This window comes from Heteronotia binoei, chromosome 2, assembly GCF_032191835.1.
Source record: "Heteronotia binoei isolate CCM8104 ecotype False Entrance Well chromosome 2, APGP_CSIRO_Hbin_v1, whole genome shotgun sequence".
NCBI classification, from domain to species: Eukaryota; Metazoa; Chordata; class Lepidosauria; order Squamata; family Gekkonidae; genus Heteronotia; species Heteronotia binoei.
In genome coordinates this window covers 203,688,479-203,705,872 of record NC_083224.1, presented here as the reverse complement: position 1 = coordinate 203,705,872, position 17,394 = coordinate 203,688,479, and the positions used below count along the sequence as shown (strand labels likewise).

At 48.7% G+C, this 17,394-nt stretch overlaps 1 protein-coding gene across 17 annotated transcripts in view; it reads left to right on the top strand.

The window, feature by feature from the left end:
• PTPRS (protein tyrosine phosphatase receptor type S) overlaps positions 1-17,394 on the top strand; it is a 422,866-nt gene that overhangs the window by 310,968 nt on the left and 94,504 nt on the right. For 8 of the 17 annotated variants that reach the window (XM_060232878.1, XM_060232884.1, XM_060232883.1 and 5 more), the window contains 4 exons: positions 472-777; positions 4,733-4,926; positions 11,113-11,139; positions 14,552-14,669. The exons of 5 other annotated variants lie outside the window; for them this stretch is intronic. In XM_060232878.1, the coding sequence (XP_060088861.1) occupies positions 472-777; positions 4,733-4,926; positions 11,113-11,139; positions 14,552-14,669 (645 nt within the window). The remainder of the gene's footprint in view (positions 1-471; positions 778-4,732; positions 4,927-11,112; positions 11,140-14,551; positions 14,670-17,394) is intronic. 4 more of the 17 variants (XM_060232880.1, XM_060232885.1, XM_060232888.1 and 1 more) reach the window with 1 other exon arrangement.

Genomic DNA, 17,394 nt, shown 5'->3' with positions numbered 1-17,394 from the left:
ATGTGTTTCTCCATTTCCCTCTTGAGATAATCCGGCACCTCTTTTTCCAGAACAAAAGAGCCCTGATATCAAGATATTCATGAGAACCAGTTCTAAAGCAGAAAGCAACTGCTCCATCTGGAGAGATCCTCTTTGGTTGCAATAGTCCAGGAGACTCTGCTAGTCCTCACTCTGCATCTCTGTTTGCTTTGTAAGATTTGTGTTGCAATACCCCCCTCCTTAGTTTCTGTTGCTGATTTGTTTTTATTCATTTCAAAAGCAAGTTTTTGTTTCGTTTTCTTTAAATTTAAATCTTCCTAAGCCAAATTTTTGTATGTTTTATTTTAGATTTTTTGTTATCATTTTTCTTTTTTTCTTTTATCTTTCCCATCTTTTGTTTTTCCCCATCCTCTTGTCCCCCTTTTATCCATTCCCCCTCCCGCCTACCTTCCGCCCCTGAACTTCCCTGCTGCTACCCAATTCCTCCCATAGAACCGTCCGCCCCCCCTCAAGACGTAAAATGCGTCAGCATCAGATCCACAGCCATTCTGGTAAGTTGGCGGCCTCCTCCGGCCGAAAGCCAAAACGGAGTCTTGGATGGCTATAGTGTCCGCTATCGAGCCCTGGACTCAGAGGACGTGGAACTGCGAGAGGTGAACAACATTGCCTCAACAACCAATCAGATCCTCCTGGAATCGCTGGAGAAGTGGACAGAATACCGCATCACCGTCACAGCGTATACGAAAGTGGGACCAGGCCCTGAAAGCCCGCCAGTCGTCATTCGGACTGATGAAGACGGTAATTTTTTCCCCCTTTTTTTATCGTGTCTCTGCACTGCAGAACCAAAACAAAAGCAAAGAATCCTGTGGGGCTATGATTTCATGTGCTTCTGTATTAAAACTGAGAGTATGCTTATACCCTAAAAGAGATTTCCATACATCATGTGGAAGAATAACAGTTGCCCTCCTTCACAGGAGTCCACCTTTTGAATTTATCCATGAATATCTTATTTAGCATGTCTCTGTTGAAAAGGGGAGCAAGTATGCTGTGGTAACTCACACACCCCCATATAAAAAATCTGGGAATCAGGGAGTATCTGAAGCAGAGGGCATAAGCAGCAGGTGGGCCCATCTGGAGATCCAGCGGGGGAACAGCTGCCCTCAGCATCAAGTTTTGCCCAGAATCCATCAGACTTTGGAGGAATATAAGCAGACAGTGGCACAGGATTGGCTGTTTAGAGCCACCTGTTTCCCTGTGCCAGAATCCATCTGCTCTGTCATCTTTGTTCCAACTGCCTGCAGCTCTCTTTTAGGATCAGCTGCCATCTTGGTACCAGGTATAGAGAATTAAGGGCCTTATGCACGTCTCCTCAAGTGTAGACCTGGGAATCTGGGCCTTCCAGAGACAGCATCTTCTAAGTAGTCCCCCTCCCCCACTTCAGTGGGTGATTAGCAGGGTTTCCAACCTCCAGGTAAGGCCTGGTGATCTCCCAAGATCAGGTCCCTTAGAGAGAATGGCTGTTTGGGAGGGTGGACTCTGTTCTGCAGAAGCCCCCTTCCCTTTACCAAACCCCGCCTGCCAAGCTCTAACCCCAGATCTCCCGACATTTCCCAACCCAGAGCTGGCAGAAAGGAAAGGAAAGGTCCCCTGTGCAAGCACCAGTCATTTCCGACTCTGGGGTGACGTTAATGATTGGGTCTACAGTGTTTCATGCTCTTTAAAAAAATTAACGCTCTGTACTGAGGTAATACATAGCCCTGTGGTGCAGAGTGGTAAGCTGCAGTCCAAGCTCTCTGCTCACGACCCGAGTTCGATCCTGGCAGAAGCTGGGTTCAGGTAGCTGGCTCAAGGTTGACTCAGCCTTCCATCCTTCTGAGGTCAGTAAAACAAGTACCCAGCTTGCGGGGGTTAAGTGTAGATGACTGCGGAAGGAAATGGCAAACCACCCTGTGAAAAGTCTGCCATGAAAACGTTGTGATGCGATGTCACCCCATAGTCAGAAACGACGGTGCTTGCACCTTTATCTTTTTTTTACCTTTTTAACTAAGGTAATACCAATTCTGGAATAAAGCAAGCTGCATTTGAAAATGAAGTATTCTACAAAGTGCTTGATTCTTCAGGGCAGGCTAATAGCTAGGGAGGCCCCTGAGTGCTTATTTGTACCTCACATTTAAAGGGGGAGATCTTATTTGTACATAAACAAGGGGTGCCGAACTCTCTGCCTTCCTCAGGCTCCTCTCCGTGCCCTCACCTGCACACCTCTTTTGATGTCCCACCTTTTGCTTTTGTACTGACCTATAAACCACCTATGGGGGCTGTCTATATTGTATCTTGCTCTCTCTCTCGCTATAATGTAGTCCTATTCTACTAATTGTGGAAAGAGGCAACAGGCTAGGAAGCAGGGGGGGGGGGGGGGGTTGAGCAGGAACACAGTTCTTCCTGGCTTGGTGTGGGGGTGTGGCCTAATATGCAGATGAGTTCCTGCTGAGCCTTTTCTTTTAAAAAGCCCTATGTGAAACAATGGAGATGTCAGGGGTTGTGGCCTAATATGCAAATGAGTGCCTGCTGGGCTTTTTCTACCAAAAAAAGCTCTGCTAGGAAGTGTTCTCCTTGTGACAGATAGAAGATTTAGTCAGCCATTCCGCTGGATTAAGTTAGCTTCCAGACCTAATCTGGGGAGGATTGTGCATGGTATCCCCCCCCCCCCCGTCTCCATTCCTGCAACCCAGTTGGGGCAGCCATTTGAAACTGCTTCCCTGCCCCCCCCCATCCAAATATGAAGCTGGACCAAGTCCCCCCCCCCACACACACATACACACACACACACAAATTCTATATTGAAGCTGCTCACCCTCTCGCCAACAAAGCAATTGATTCACCCACTAGGAGGGACTCAGCTTCAGCCTGCCTGCAGAAAATGCTCACCATCCTGTGACTGGTTACATCCCTCAGAAAAATTATTTTATTTATTTTATTTTATTTACCTTAGATTTTTATCCTACCTTCTCCGCAAGCAGACTCAGGGTGGCTAACGGTCATTTTAAAACAACAGTTTCAAGTTACAATTTGAAAAGCATTAAACCATCTAAACGACATTTGTGCCTGGGGGGGCCTCTGGAGGGCACAGGGGCTGCTCTTTGAGCCCGGCTGATGGAGCAGGCCTGGTTCACCTGCAGTTCCTGTTCCGCTCACCCCCTCCATTGGGCCGCCAACTCCGGGAGGGAGATATTCCACTTCCCTGGGGCATTGGTGCTGCCTGCTAGGAGGGACAGGCTCCTAACCCTTCTTCTGAACCTGAGCCCCTGCCTCTGGTCTCCTGCTACCCAACTTCCCGTTACCACAGGGGCCAGTTGCTTCTTTGAAGGCTCCAGGTGCCTTGATCGCTTCTCCCACACTTGAGGGACTCTCCTAGGCAGACTTCTTCCTGCCCTCTCGGTCGCCCTAGGCCTCAGATCATGACTGTGGACCCTGGAACTGAGCCTGGTATTAAACCCATGCTTAAATTAGCATTGTTGTGACAAGCAACAATCAAAAACTTAGGTAAATTCATGGGGGATAGGCTTATTCACAACAGTTAACCGTGAGAGAGAAATGGACCCTTGATTTTGACCCCTGATGGCCAAATCCTTGTGCTTTTTCTTCAAGCCAGTGGTTGTCAGCTTTCAGGAAAAGCTTTCCACGTTGGTCTATCAAAGAAAACAGGGCTTTGTTGAATGGAAAAAGTCTGGAAAGTGTTCTAGGTGAGATTGCCAACCTCCAGGTGGTAGCTGGAGATCTCCAGGCAATAGAGATCAATTCACCTGGAGAAACTGAACTTTGGAAGATGGACTTTGTGGCACTAAACCCCATAGAAGTTACCCCCCAAACTCCACCCTCAGGCTACACCCCCAAAATCTCCCATTATTTTCCAGCCTGGAGTTAGGGTTGCCAAGTCCAATTCAAGAAATAGCTAGGGACGTTGGGAGTGGAGCCTGGAGACTTTGGGGGTGGAGCCACGAGCAAGGGTGTGACAAGCGTAATTGAACTCCAAAGGAGGTTCTGGCCATCATATTTAAAGGGGCCGTGCTCCTTTTAAATGCCTTCCCTCCATTGGAAATAATAAAGGATGGAGCACCTTCTTTGGGGCTCATAGAATTGGACCCCCTGCTCCAATCCTTTTGAAACTTGGAGGGTGTTTTGAGGAGACGCATCAGATACTATGCTGACAATTTGGTGCCTCTGCATCAAAAAACAGCCCCCCCCCCCAGAGTCCCAGATACTCACAGATCAGTTCTCCATTATACCTTATGGGAATGGGTTCCCCCCCTCCAGCTTTCTGATGACCCTGAAGCGGGGGGAAGGCCTCCAAACTGGGGAATCCCCTGCCCCCAACTAGGGATTGGCAACCCTATATGGAGTTGGTACCCCTGGTACACACACACACACACAGAGCTAAACCTCATGGTTGTACTGTGAGAATGGAAAGTGCATCCCAGGCTCATCTCTGACTTTTCATTCAAAGGGAGAATGGGTAATAGTGCACAAAGATGCCGTGGGCATGAAACCCATTCATGCAGAGTACAAGTTGGTTGAAACAGCACACCACAAGCCTTGTTACAGATACGATGCAATTGGGAGAGCCAACTGAAGCAATGTAAACACACACATATGCATTAAATTGACTTCCAGGCATTTCCCATATTCAAGCTATGTACACCCATGTCTTCCTGTTTCTCTCTCCCTTTCCTTCTGTTCCTTTTCTCCCCTCTTCCAGTGCCTAGTGCCCCACCTCGCAAAGTGGAAGTGGAGGTTCTGAATTCGACTGCCATCCAAGTGTTCTGGCGTTCACCAGTCCAGAACCGCCAGCACGGGCAGATACGTGGCTACCAAGTCCACTATGTGTGCATGGAGAACGGAGAGGCCAAGGGCTTGCCTCAGATCAAGGATGTGATGCTGGCTGATGCTCAGGTAGGAATATCTGCTTTTGAAATAAATGTGACAGTTCTGGGCTACTATGGTCCCACTGGTGCCCTTTGTCATCCAGAGAGGAAACATGGATCCAAATGCTCCGCCAAAAGGACAGGTCATTTTGGTCTTTGATAGCTGCGCAGACGTTCCAAGAGTCTAAAGGTTATGTGTTTTTATTCACATTAGGGATTTTATGAAATTCTTTCCATCCCCAATTTCTCCCTGGATTTGGGAGATTGGAGCGCCTTGATTTTCTCCGCCAAGCAGCAATAACACATGAGCCATCTGCCATTTATTTCCCAACTTTGTTCAGACTGCTTTGCGCACACAGTTTTCGCTGTGTTAAAATCCCACCCCAAAATGAGATCTTGCTGTGCGTGTTGATAAAATGCAGAAGAGTGTTTTTGATTCCCATTTGTGCTGCTTTAGAACCAGTGTGCCTAAGCAGAGGGAAGTGTTATTAAAATGCTGCACAAAAAAGGAGGAGGATCTTGTTGCATGTGCTGATTAAAATCACAACACAGAAAGCTGCTCAAACTCCCTGATCTTGCTGTTGGAACCAATGCGCATATGATCACATTTATGTTATTAACCAAAGGGTGGGAACGGAACTCACCAGACAGCAGCTGAAAAGCCATGTGGGTGCCAATTCTGAAATTAAATTTAGCCATTCTCCAAATGAAACCAGGAGGCAGGCAGAATACAACACATGACTGTACCAGCCTGTAGAGCAGTGATGGAGCAGGGGGCATACACTCCTTCCTAAATCATGCATCACAATTCATATATTTTGGGCCTGTCTATAAATAATGAATGGTGGCAGCAGCGGTGAAGTTTTCTGCTTGAGGTGGGAACTCCAGACGGTACCACCCGCTTTGTAATTAGCACAGAGCACAATCCATTAGGAAGGATTTTCTGTGCAGTTGTCAGTAATCACATCAGACGAGCACCGGTAGACCAGAGCACCCAGTATCCTGGACTGAATCCAGGTAAGGCATTTCCACAGGTGCGTGGATTTTTGCTCACAGGGTGTGATATTTCTTCTTCCTACAGCGGTCCCAAATGCCCCTTGAAACACCATTGTTAGAGCAGAGAGGGGCCCCTCAGGAACAAGACAGGAGACATTTGGAGCAGTCATGGGAGGTGTGGAAATCCGGGTGCTTGCAGAAACATTACTCTGGTTCCAGTCCCCTGTTTTCCAGCAGTGGCCAGTGAGGCCCTCCTGAGATGGGACGTTTGTGGCCAACAGCTGTTCAAACCCCTATTCTCCTCCTGTTAATATTGCAATAAAAACCATAACATGACTGGTGCCTTTGACAGACTCACAACAATTAGTGTTTTTTGTGCGTCTTCTATTCATCCCAATTTTATTTATTTATTTATTTATTTATATTTTGACTTATATCCCGCCCTTCCCACCAAAGTGGCTCAGGGCGGCTCACAGCACATAAACTTACATAAGTTTATCTTTAAAACATTTACATAATAAGGATTAAAACAATAAATTAATAAAACATAAAAACCAGCGTTCTGTTAAATGCATTCTAATTCCATCCAAAAATTCTCAGTGTCAGTTAGTTGTTGTAGGCCAGCTGGAAGAGGACTGTCTTACAGGCCCTGCGGAACTGCCCTAGGTCCCGCAGGGCCCTCACCTCTTCCGGCAGCTGGGTCCACCAGTAAGGCGCCGTTACCGAGAAGGCCCGATCCCTGGTGGATTTCAGACGGGCCTCCTTTGGCCCAGGGATTACTAGCAGATTTTGTGCGCCCGATCGTAGTACTCTCTGGGGAACGTGTGGGAAGAGACGGTCCCTAAGGTAGGCAGGTCCTAGGCCATATAGGGCTTTAAAGGTAATGACCAACACCTTGTACCGGACTCGGAATGTTATTGGCAGCCAGTGCAGACCCCGAAGCCCCGACCGAATGTGCTCCCATCTTGGGAGCCCTAGTAACAGCCGGGTAGCGGCATTCTGCACTAACTGCAGTTTCCGGGTTCGGCACAGGGTAGCCCCATGTAGAGGGCATTACAGTAGTCCAACCTCGAGGTGACCGTGGCATGAATCACCGTTGCTAGGTCGTCGTGCTCCAGGAAAGGGGCCAACTGCCTCGCCCACCTAAGATGAAAAAATGCAGACTTGGCAGTGGCTGCTATCTGAGCCTCCATTGTCAGTGAAGGCTCCAATAGTACCCCCAGACTTTTGACCCTGTGCGCCGCTGTCAACGGCGCCCCGTCGAAAGCTGGCAGGGGGATTTCCCTTCCCGGGCCACAACGACCCAAGCAAAGGACTTCTGTCTTCGCCGGATTCAGCTTCAGCCTGCTCAGCCTAAGCCACCTAGCCACTGCCTGTAAAGCCCGGTACAGATTTTCTGGGGCGCAGGCAGGCCGGCCGTCCATAAGTAGATAGAGCTGGGTGTCATCAGCATACTGATGACAACCCAACCCATACCTTCGGGCAATCTGGGCAAGGGGGCGCATATAGATGTTAAATAACATCGGGGAGAGTACCGCCCCTTGAGGCACTCCGCAATCAAGCGTGTGTCTCTGGGACAGTTCGTCCCCAATCGCCACCCTTTGTCCCCGACCGTCGAGGAAAGAGGAAAGCCATTGCAAGGCCAGCCCCTGAATCCCCGCATCGGCAAGACAGCAGGCCAGCAACCGATGGTCGACCGTATCGAACGCTGCCAATTGGTCTAACAGCATCAGCACCGCCAAGCCGCCTTGATCCAGATGCCGCTGAAGGTCATCCACCAGGGCGACCAGCACTGTCTCCGTCCCATGGCCCAGGCAAAAGCCAGACTGGCAGGGGTCAAGGACAGAAGCGTCCTCCAGGAAACTCTGTAGCTGCAACGCCACTGCCCTCTCAATAAGTTTGCCCAAAAAGGGCAAATTCGAGACCGGCCGGTAATGTGCCAATTTGGCCGGGGACGGACCACCGCCTCTTTAAGCGCTGATGGAAAAAGCCCCTCCAATAGGGATCTATTTATGATATCCCGTATAGGATATCTCAGCTCCCTCTGGCAGGTCTTAATAAGCCAGGAGGGGCACGGGTCCAATTTACAAGTTGTTGGGCGTGCAGATAGGAGGATCCTGTCAACTTCTTCCAGGCTGAGAGCACTGAAGCCGTCCAAAACACGATCCGAAGACAGGCACGGAGCCTCAGGTTCGCTGACTGTATCTAATATGGCAGGGAAGTCGGAACGGAGCGATGCGATTTTATCTGCAAAGAAATTCGCAAAAGCCTCACAGCCAATTTCCAATTCGTTCGAATTTGGTCTGCCCTGTGGCAGTGTTGTAAGAGTCCGAATTATGTTGAACAATTGTGCCGGGCGCGAAGTTGCAGACACAATCTCGGCCGCAAAGTATGTTTTCTTTGTGGCCTTGACTGCCATCTCATAGGACTTCATAAACTCTCTATAAGATGTTCGAGTCGCTTCGTCTCGAGTACGCTGCCATTGCCTCTCTAGTCGTCTGAGTCCCTGTTTCAAACGCCGCAACTCCCGGTTATACCAGGGTGTCGGCTTTGAACGAGGGCGCAGAGGACGCCTAGGAGCGATCTCATCGATGGCCCCGGAGAGCCTATCGTTCCAAGACTCCACCAGGTCATCAAGGGAATCGCCAGGGGGCCAGGGATCCCGCAGAGCCGTCAGGAACCGTTCTGGGTCCATCAGGCTCCGCGGGCGAGCTAAAATGAGCTCGCCGCCTAAACGGGCTTGGGGTAGGACGTCCACACGAGCCTTGAGGGCATAGTGATCCGACCATGGCACTGCTATAGAAGCAAGATCGTTCACTAAAGCTCCCACCGCGAAGACCAAGTCTAACATGTGCCCCGCCTGGTGAGTGGGCGTCGTAACTACTTGGGAGAGTCCTAGTGTCGCCATGGAAGACACTAGGTCCATCGCCTGATTGGAGCTCACGTCATCGGCATGAACATTGAAGTCACCCAGGATCAGAAGCCTCGGGTGCTCCAATGCCCATCCTGCTGTGGCCTCCATCAGGGATAGTAAGGCGCTGGCCGGTGCGTTAGGCGATCGGTACACCAGCCAGATCGCCAACCCCTCCCCAACGTCCCACGCCAGACCGGCACATTCAATGCCCTTGATCTCCGGGGCCGGGAGGGCCCGGAAGGAGTAAGCCTCTCGTATGAACAGTGCCACCCCTCCCCCCCGCCCGCTAGTCCGCAACTGGTGAAAGACCGAGTATCCTGGGGGAGCCGTCTGGGAGAGAGCTACGGTCTCCCCATCGCGCACCCAGGTCTCGGTCACGCATGCCAGGTCCATGTTCTGCTCAAGCAGGAATTCCCGAAGGGTGGAGGTCTTATTGTTAATGGACCTGGCATTACATAACACCAGTGATGGAGGCGAGTAATTTCGCCTTGCCCCACTACCTGTCACCATCGGGATGGGACGCAGGCTGGAAGGTGGTCGAGCACTATCTTGTCTCAATCCCCTTCCCTTACATTTCTGCCTGTTCCCACCGTCATACCTTCCCCTCCCCAGGAGTACCGGAATCCCCAGACCAGTCATCTCTTACTGGTATCCACCAGCCCTTCTACTGACAAGATGTTTAAGCTTATCCCTTCTCAACCCTCCCAGCTCCAATTGACCTATCAATAAGTTACCCACTAATATTCTAATAGTTATTTAATGTAAAATCCTTCCCAACACCATCCTAATTCATTAGCTAACATGAATTCATTAGCTAACAATTAGGCTTGGACGGTACAAAACTTCCTGGTGGATTGTGCCCATTAGCTCAGCTTTGTCTGTCTCCCATTCTGCTGACTTAATGATGCCCAACATCTGCCGCTTCTCCTTCTGGCTCGTCTTTTAAAAATAATCAGACATTCTTTAAACTTCCATTTGTGTGCCCATGTGTGTAAACAATATGTGCTCCATGCAGTCCGTCAGGGTCCCAAGTGGAAGAGGGAGCGGAAAGGGCTTCTAATCCCTGCCTGAGAAGGCTGGTCATCCCACAAAGAGGGCTGCTTTCACTTTATAGCAGTGGCCTTCCAGCCCTCTTATAGCTTCCATGCAGTGATTTTAACCCATATCCAGATGTCTGAAAAATTCCAAGACTGGGACATGCTGAGTTCAAACTAATGCATTGCGGGTAATGTTCTAGGGGCTCCCAGGAGTCATTTTGCCCCCCAGTTGCACATCTGAGCTAAAGAACACACCTGTTCGTTATGACTTTTAGGTGCTTTTCTCTGTGTGACCAAAGGGCTCTTTAACCCCCTCCACCCCATGTGGACAAAAATGGCAAAGGTCTCCCTTTACATCAGCTACTTGCTCTCCTTTGCCTGCAGATTGACTCATAAGAAAAAGAGTGGCTGAAGTTTCTTAATAAGGGGTGGCTGGACCACAGTGTGTATGTGGCTCACACTAGAGGGGAAATACCCTGGAGAGCACTTTGCTCCTGCCTTGGCTCACACAAAAGGAAATCAGTGAGTGAAAGAGGATAGATGGTGAGTTTCACAGAGGGGGAGTGGCCGCCGCAGAGGCAAGGAAAATGACTGCCGTGTGCACGGGACCAGGAGAATCCCATTGGTCCCACTGGCACAGCAACCATCTAGGCATTCCTAAAAGCTGACAGTGAAACTGTTTTGGGAAAAATCAGAGAAGAGCCAAGGAACCCCCTGATGGTGTACAAATGCACCACGGTGCCATGGAAAAGTGGGAGGAAATCCACTTGCCCCCAGTGTTGAATCAGGGGCAGATGACCTGTGTGGGAGGCGTGCATTCAAGCAGGACCAGGCTTTGTTTCTCCTCAGCTACAGGCTCAACGGGTCTGCAGCACCATCCCAGTCACTCTGCGATCCTTGATTGCCTGGGATTGTGTCGTGAAGCACATGGAAGCACATGGAAAGTGGTTTTTTATGCCCAAACAGGAGCAGAATGGGGGAAAGGAGGTGTTATTTCAAAACATATATATATATATTTGTGGCAAAAGGTGGCACTCTAGCAGTTGCTTCTTCAACTTTGGATTAGTTCAAAATATGGTGCCCTGTATGTTGCCAAGAATGGTTATACATCCTACTAACCTCCATGCCTTCTTATACTTCCTTCTCCTTTGCCCTGGGTGTCTCTTGTCTTCCGGGATCTGCATTTCCTCCATGCTCCCTCTGTCTCACGCTGTTCTTTCTTTCTCTTCCCTTCTTCATTCTCCCCTGCATCTCCTCTCTTGCTCAGTGGGAAACCGATGACACTGCGGAATATGTAAGTAAGATGCCCTCCCCCCTGACTCTCTTTTGCTCTGCCCCCTTCCTTTTCATTGGTGATGGTGTGGACTTGCTTGTTTTGTTTTTGTTTCCCTTTTTCTTTTCTAATCCTTCCCGCTTCCCAGTGCTGTGCTGACTTGTGTTTTTCTGCTTCCCTGATTGTGCCATGGTTTTCTCTGCATCGCTCCCGAGAAAAGTGAAATAGTTAGGTATAATGTAAAATAGTCAGATATAACGTGCAATAGTTATTTTAAAAATTAATCATTTGATCTCTGAGGTACCTTACAGAAGAAGATATTGGATTTATATCCCGCCCTCCACTCCGAAGAGTCTCAGAGCAGCTCACAATCTCCTTTACCTTCCTCCCCCACAACAGACACCCTGTGAGGTGGGTGGGGCTGGAGAGGGCTCTCACAGCAGCTGCCCTTTCAAGGACAACCTCTGCCAGAGCTATGGCTGACCCAAGGCCATGCTAGCAGGTGCAAGTGGAGGAGTGGAGAATCAAACCCGGTTCTCCCAGATAAGAGTCCGCACACTTAACCACTACACCAAACTGGCTCTCCAAACAGTAGATTAAAATAATACAAGAGATGTGGCTCCAGGAGGAATGTAGATTCTGTCCCATCTTTTGGTGCAGAAGCAGATTTATTGTATGTGACCATCGGCTGTCACAATACAAGGTTAAACACAGTATCATAAAAAGTAGTCCTGTCTTTTGGTGGTGAGCAGGGATGGAATTCTAGCAGGAGCTCCTTTGCATATTAGGCCACACACCCCTGATGTAGCCAATCCTCCAAGAGCTTAGAAGGCTCTATTTTGTAAGCTCTTGGAGGATTGTCTACATCAAGGTTTTGTGTGGCCTAATATGCAAAGGAGCTCCTGCTAGAATCCCACCCCTGGTGGTGAGCACACCAAAAGGTTTGGGAGATGAGATGGTGTTCCTGCCACCATCGTTCAGGGAGATCATCGTTGTGAGATCAGGGGCTCTAACCCCTCCCGACTGCTCAAACGTGCCAGATGTCCTGTTAAGAGGCGCAGCTTCCTACCCCAGCCTGGTGATTCTGTGGGGTGTTTAATGTCAAGCCTTTCCTCAGTTTGCTGCTGTTCCTTTTGCTTTCCTAAAAATGGGTTATTTTCTCATTGCTGCAGATCATAATAAATACAACAGTACATGCACACAAGCTTCACATTACAATTAAGTGGCAGCAGTGCAAAATCACTGACAACAAAAATGTAGGGAAGAAGTTAACTGTTTCTCTATTTCCGTTGTGCTTTCCAACATTATATTTTCTGAGAAAGGAGCAACAATGATTAGATTCATGTAAATAATTTGGGTACCACCAGTTTTATCATCACCTTTGGAACAGTCAGAGCAGTTCCTCAGTGGAACAGGCTTCCTCGGGAGGTGGTGGCTCTCCTTCCCTGAAAGTTTTTAAACAGAGGCTAGATGGCCATCTGACAGCAATGCGGATCCTGTGAATTTAGGGAGAGGCAGGCCTCAGATTCAGCAGGAGCCCACAGGAGCACAGCTCCTGAACCTTTCTGAGGGTTCCCCCTCTTCCTCCCCACCTACCTTGTCTATTGAATAGTAGGTGCAGCTGTATAACAATCCCTGGATTAGGGGAGTGGGCCAGCCATGCCACCAGGAGCTTTGCCACGCCCCCAGCAGCCCTCATTAATCCCTGGAGAAGCCCCCACCACCCTTTCTCCACTTCTTATGTGATTTTGGGCAGCGGGTGGCTTGCTGGCCTTTTGATCCACACGTGGATTTCTAGCCAGCCCAAGCAGACCTCGCTTGCCTGGGGCTCTCCTTTCTTGCATTGGGTTGCTTTTGAATGGGGGTGGGGGATATGCTATTTAGCTTTACCATCTATTATTCTACAAAATTACCCCTGGGGAGAGGTATTTGTGAATTTCCTGCATTGTGCAGGGGGTTGGACTAGATGACCCTGGGGTCCCTTCCAACTCTGTGATTCTATTATTCTAATTCCAGTTATACCCAGAAAGAGAATTCACTTAAAGATTTTTCATCTTTAAGGAAGGTCACTGTTTGGCATACACCAAAAGCAGGCTTCTTGGCAATGAGATTGTCAGCTCTAAGAAGTGCTCACTCAGAAATAGAAACACTAAGGAAGCCAGGTTTTAACTTTTACCCCTCGCACTTTCCCCTGTTGCTTTAATCTGGAAAGCTTTAACCCTGACTCAGAGGGAGGGGGCAGATGAGGGCTTCCAGCCTCCAGGGGTTGCTTGAGGAGCTGCCGCTTTTACAATTGAGCTCCAGACAGCAGGGATCAGCTCCCCTGGAGAAAAGGGCTGTTTTGGGAAGTGTACCATGCTGAGGCCCCTCCCCTATCCAAATCCCACCCTTTCCAGGCTTCACCCGCAACATCTCCAGCTATCTGATCCTGCATGGAGCAGAGGGCTGGGCTAGGTGGTCTGTATGGCCCCTTCCAACTCTATGATTCTATCTCCCAATGCAGAGCTGGCAGCCTTAGGGCATGGACCAATACTTGGCCTGGGATTTAAATAGCAGAGTAGTATTTTCAATAAAGGGAATGCTGTTGATCAGAGCTTTTTTTGTAGCAGGAACTGCTTTGCATATTAGGCCATGCACCCCTGATGTAGTCAATCCTCCCAGAGCTTACAGGGCTCTTCATACAGGGCCTACTGTAAGCTCCAGGAGGATTGGCTGCATCAAGGGTATGTGGCCAAATATGCAAAGCAGTTCCTGCTACAAAAAAAGCCCTGCTGTTGTTGGGGAAATCGTTTCCCCTTTTCCCCCAGGCTCCATCTTGGACCCCTGTGTCTGCCTTTTAGGGCAAAATAACATGTCTGGGAGAAATATCACATGTTCACCGTGGCACAGACATCGTCTTCTTCACACCAAGGCCTGGGCATGGAGGCAGCCACTGCTGTTCTCTGCCTGAAAGCAGAGAGAACATCTCATACCTCAACGCGAGCCTCCACCGTCCTCTTGAAGAGAATCGCTGGCGTGTGGTGGGAGGAGGGGAGTGCTTTAATCTGTTTGAAGCCGCACATTTTGGGGGAGATTTTAGAGAGTGGAGAAGGACCCTTTGAAGAGGCCAGTGAGCTTTTTGATAGCAGAAGCATTTTCTATTGAGATAGGAAGGGAAGTCTTAGAGGCAGACGGATGAGCAAAGACTTCTCCACCAAATGCATGCTTTGCATAAAAAGAGGGTTTGTTCACAGCAAGCTGTGTGTGTGTTCTCTCGCTACGGTTTTTTGGCTATCCTACCCCCCCCCTCCCCAATCTTCTTTTTCCTCCTCTAAAGGATTGCTTTGTGTTGTGTTCCCTGCATGCTTCAGAGTTTTTCAGCTAATCTGAACACTTCTTATTTCAAAAAGGCTGGGAGAAAAAAACTCTTCTCTTTCTGGATTCTTGCCCCCAGGAAATGATCATCGCTGGGTTGCAGCCAGAGACAGCCTACTCCATCACGGTCGCTGCCTATACGATGAAAGGGGACGGGGCCCGTAGCAAACCCAAGCAGGTTGTGACCAAGGGGGCAGGTAAGAGTAGTATGGGAATGCAAATGCTGTCAGTGCCACTTGTAATGATCGTTTAGGACAGGGGTGGCCAAACTGTGGCTCGGGAGCCACATGTGGTTCTTTCACACATATCGTGTGGCTCTCAAAGCCCCACCACCCTGTCCGCTTGGAGAAGGCAGTTCTCTCTTTAAAGCCAGTGGCTTGGTAAATGCATTTAAAGCTAAAGTTGCTTTCTTTCCACCTCTCCCTCCCTCCCCATCTTCCTTCCTTCCTTCCTTCCTTCCTTCCTTCCTTCCTTCCTTCCTTCCTTCCTTCCTTCCTTCCTTCCTTCCTTGCGGCTCTCAAACATCTGACATTCATGTCTTGTGGCTCTCAGATATCTGAAATGTATTCTATGTGGATCTTATTATTAAGCAAGTTTGGCCACCCCTGGTTTAGGACATCTGAAAAATTTAGATCCAGGTGGGTAACTGTTGGTCTGAAGCAAAAGATTTAAAAAGTTTGAGTCCAGCGGCACATTGAAGACCAACCAGATTTAATTCTGGGGATAAGCTTTTGTGTGCATGCACATACTTCAGATACATACTGAATCTATCTAAAGAATGTATCTGAAGAAGTGTGCATGCACATGAAAACTTATCCTCAGAATTAATCTTTGTCGGTCTTTAAGGTGCCACTGGACTCAAACTTTGTTCTGAAAAATTTAGGTTAAGGTACAAACCTGCCCCTCTGACATGGATAGGCCAGACAAGCCCACTCTTCTCAAAAGCTGAGCAGGGTGCACCCTGGTTAATCCTTGGATGGCAGACCATCAAGGAAGTCCAGGGCTGCTCCATGGAGGCAGGCCATGGCAAGCCACCTGTGGTCATCTCTTGCCTTGACCTGGATAGCCCAGGCTGGCTTGATCTTGTCAGATCTCAGGAGCTAAGCAGGATCAGCTCTGGTTAGTACTTGGATGGGAGACCACCAAGGAAGTCGAGCCACCACACGGAGGCAGGCAATGGCAAATCACCTCTGAGCATCTCTTGCCTCGAAAACTCTACAGGGTCACCATAAGTCGGCTGCAACTCAACAGCTGACTAATTAAATAGATAAATCTGCTTCACATCAGGTCCAAGAGACCATGGTTCCCAGGTTCCATCATTCCACACACACTTGTATGTCGTTCTGAAATTTTGTCCCAAGGAAAGGCCTCTTCAAATGTCGTACTAGGGAGACTCAAACATCCACCAGTTTGGTTCAAATTCTGCTCACCAGTTCTGAACATGGAGCCAGTTTTTCAGCGAGTGTTTCAACTGTTTGCAGTCAGCTCAGTCATGCTCATGGAGTTATTTTTCTCGTACTGAAACAGTACAGTGCAGCACAGTGCATTTGGCAGTACATCATGCATCTTCGTTGTCACGCAACCCAAGGAAGTCTGTAGCAGTAGAAAAGAGCAAGAGTCCAGGAGCACCTTAAAAACTAACAACTTTTGTGGCAGGGGAGGAGCTTTCGTGAGTCACTGCTCTGAAGAAGTGAACAGTGACTCACAAAAGCTCCTTCCCTGCCACAGATTTTCTTAGTCTTTAAGATGCTGAGGGTGAGTCCTCGTTCTCCCTTCCTCCTGAGACCCATCTTCCCATTTAGTGTTGTTTAAGTCTGTATTATCCCCTCACACACACACTGCTCTTTAATCGCCTGATTTGACCATCCATGACCTTGGGAGATAAATACAGGCAGGCCTCGGATTCAGCAGGAGCTCACAGGCACACAGCTCCTGAACCTTTCTGAGGGTTCCACCTCTTCCTCCCCCCCTACCTTGTCCATTGAATAGTAGGTGCAGCTGCATAACAATCCCTGGATGTGCTCCACCATCTATTTTTCTACAAAATGACCCCTGAATACAGGGAGAACATTTTAGGCTGGCTTGCTCAGAAGAAGGCAGAGGCATTTTGAAATCATTAAAAGAATAACCGGTCTTGTCTGCTTACTCCTTGACCCTTTTCCTCTCTACTATGAACATTATCAGTCTTTTGAGAAAGCCCCTCCTACACTATTTTTATTTGGATATACACCTTGCCTTCTGCACTTGACTCATCAGCAAAGGTTCTCAATAAGAGGAAGGATTGGCTAGGCAAAAGGCTTGTTAAAATACTCAGCTAGGCAAAGGGCCGGCCTCATTTTGAGCAGGAGCTTAACGGAGCAGAGCTCCGGAACCTCTACATTTTATTGTGCTCTTTCTTTCTTACCTTCCCCCCCGCAAAAAAAAAATATTTGCTTCTGGGCTGTATTGCTCAACCCCCCTGTGAGAATTTTGCTGAACTCTTAAGATTTGACAAAATTTCTAATATTTTTCCCCACAAAAAATGGGAAAATGCAAAGGGTCACTAAAATTCTCAGTTGGGCAAAGGGCTCATTAAAATTCTCAGCTGGGCAAAGGGCTCCATGGCACTGTGACCACCATCAGAGGCTTTGGCAGAGGTCCGTATGCACTCCATTTTGTCTTTGTCATTTGTCCATGGGAGTAAACAGCTGGAGTTCATAATAGGGCAAACAGCACTTTCACCCCCAGTGGAATGAGCAGCTGCAGAGGTTTTGGCAAAGCCCTTCACTGAGTCCTTTGGGGGAAAGGTGAGCTAAAACAGCCATAAATAAATGTCTCAGTTTCTCACCTTCACTGCTCAGTTCTGTTTCCCTATCCCCAAGGACCAAGAAGTGTAAGACAATGCCTCTGCCAAAGCAGTTATATGCTGTTCACTCTAGGGAA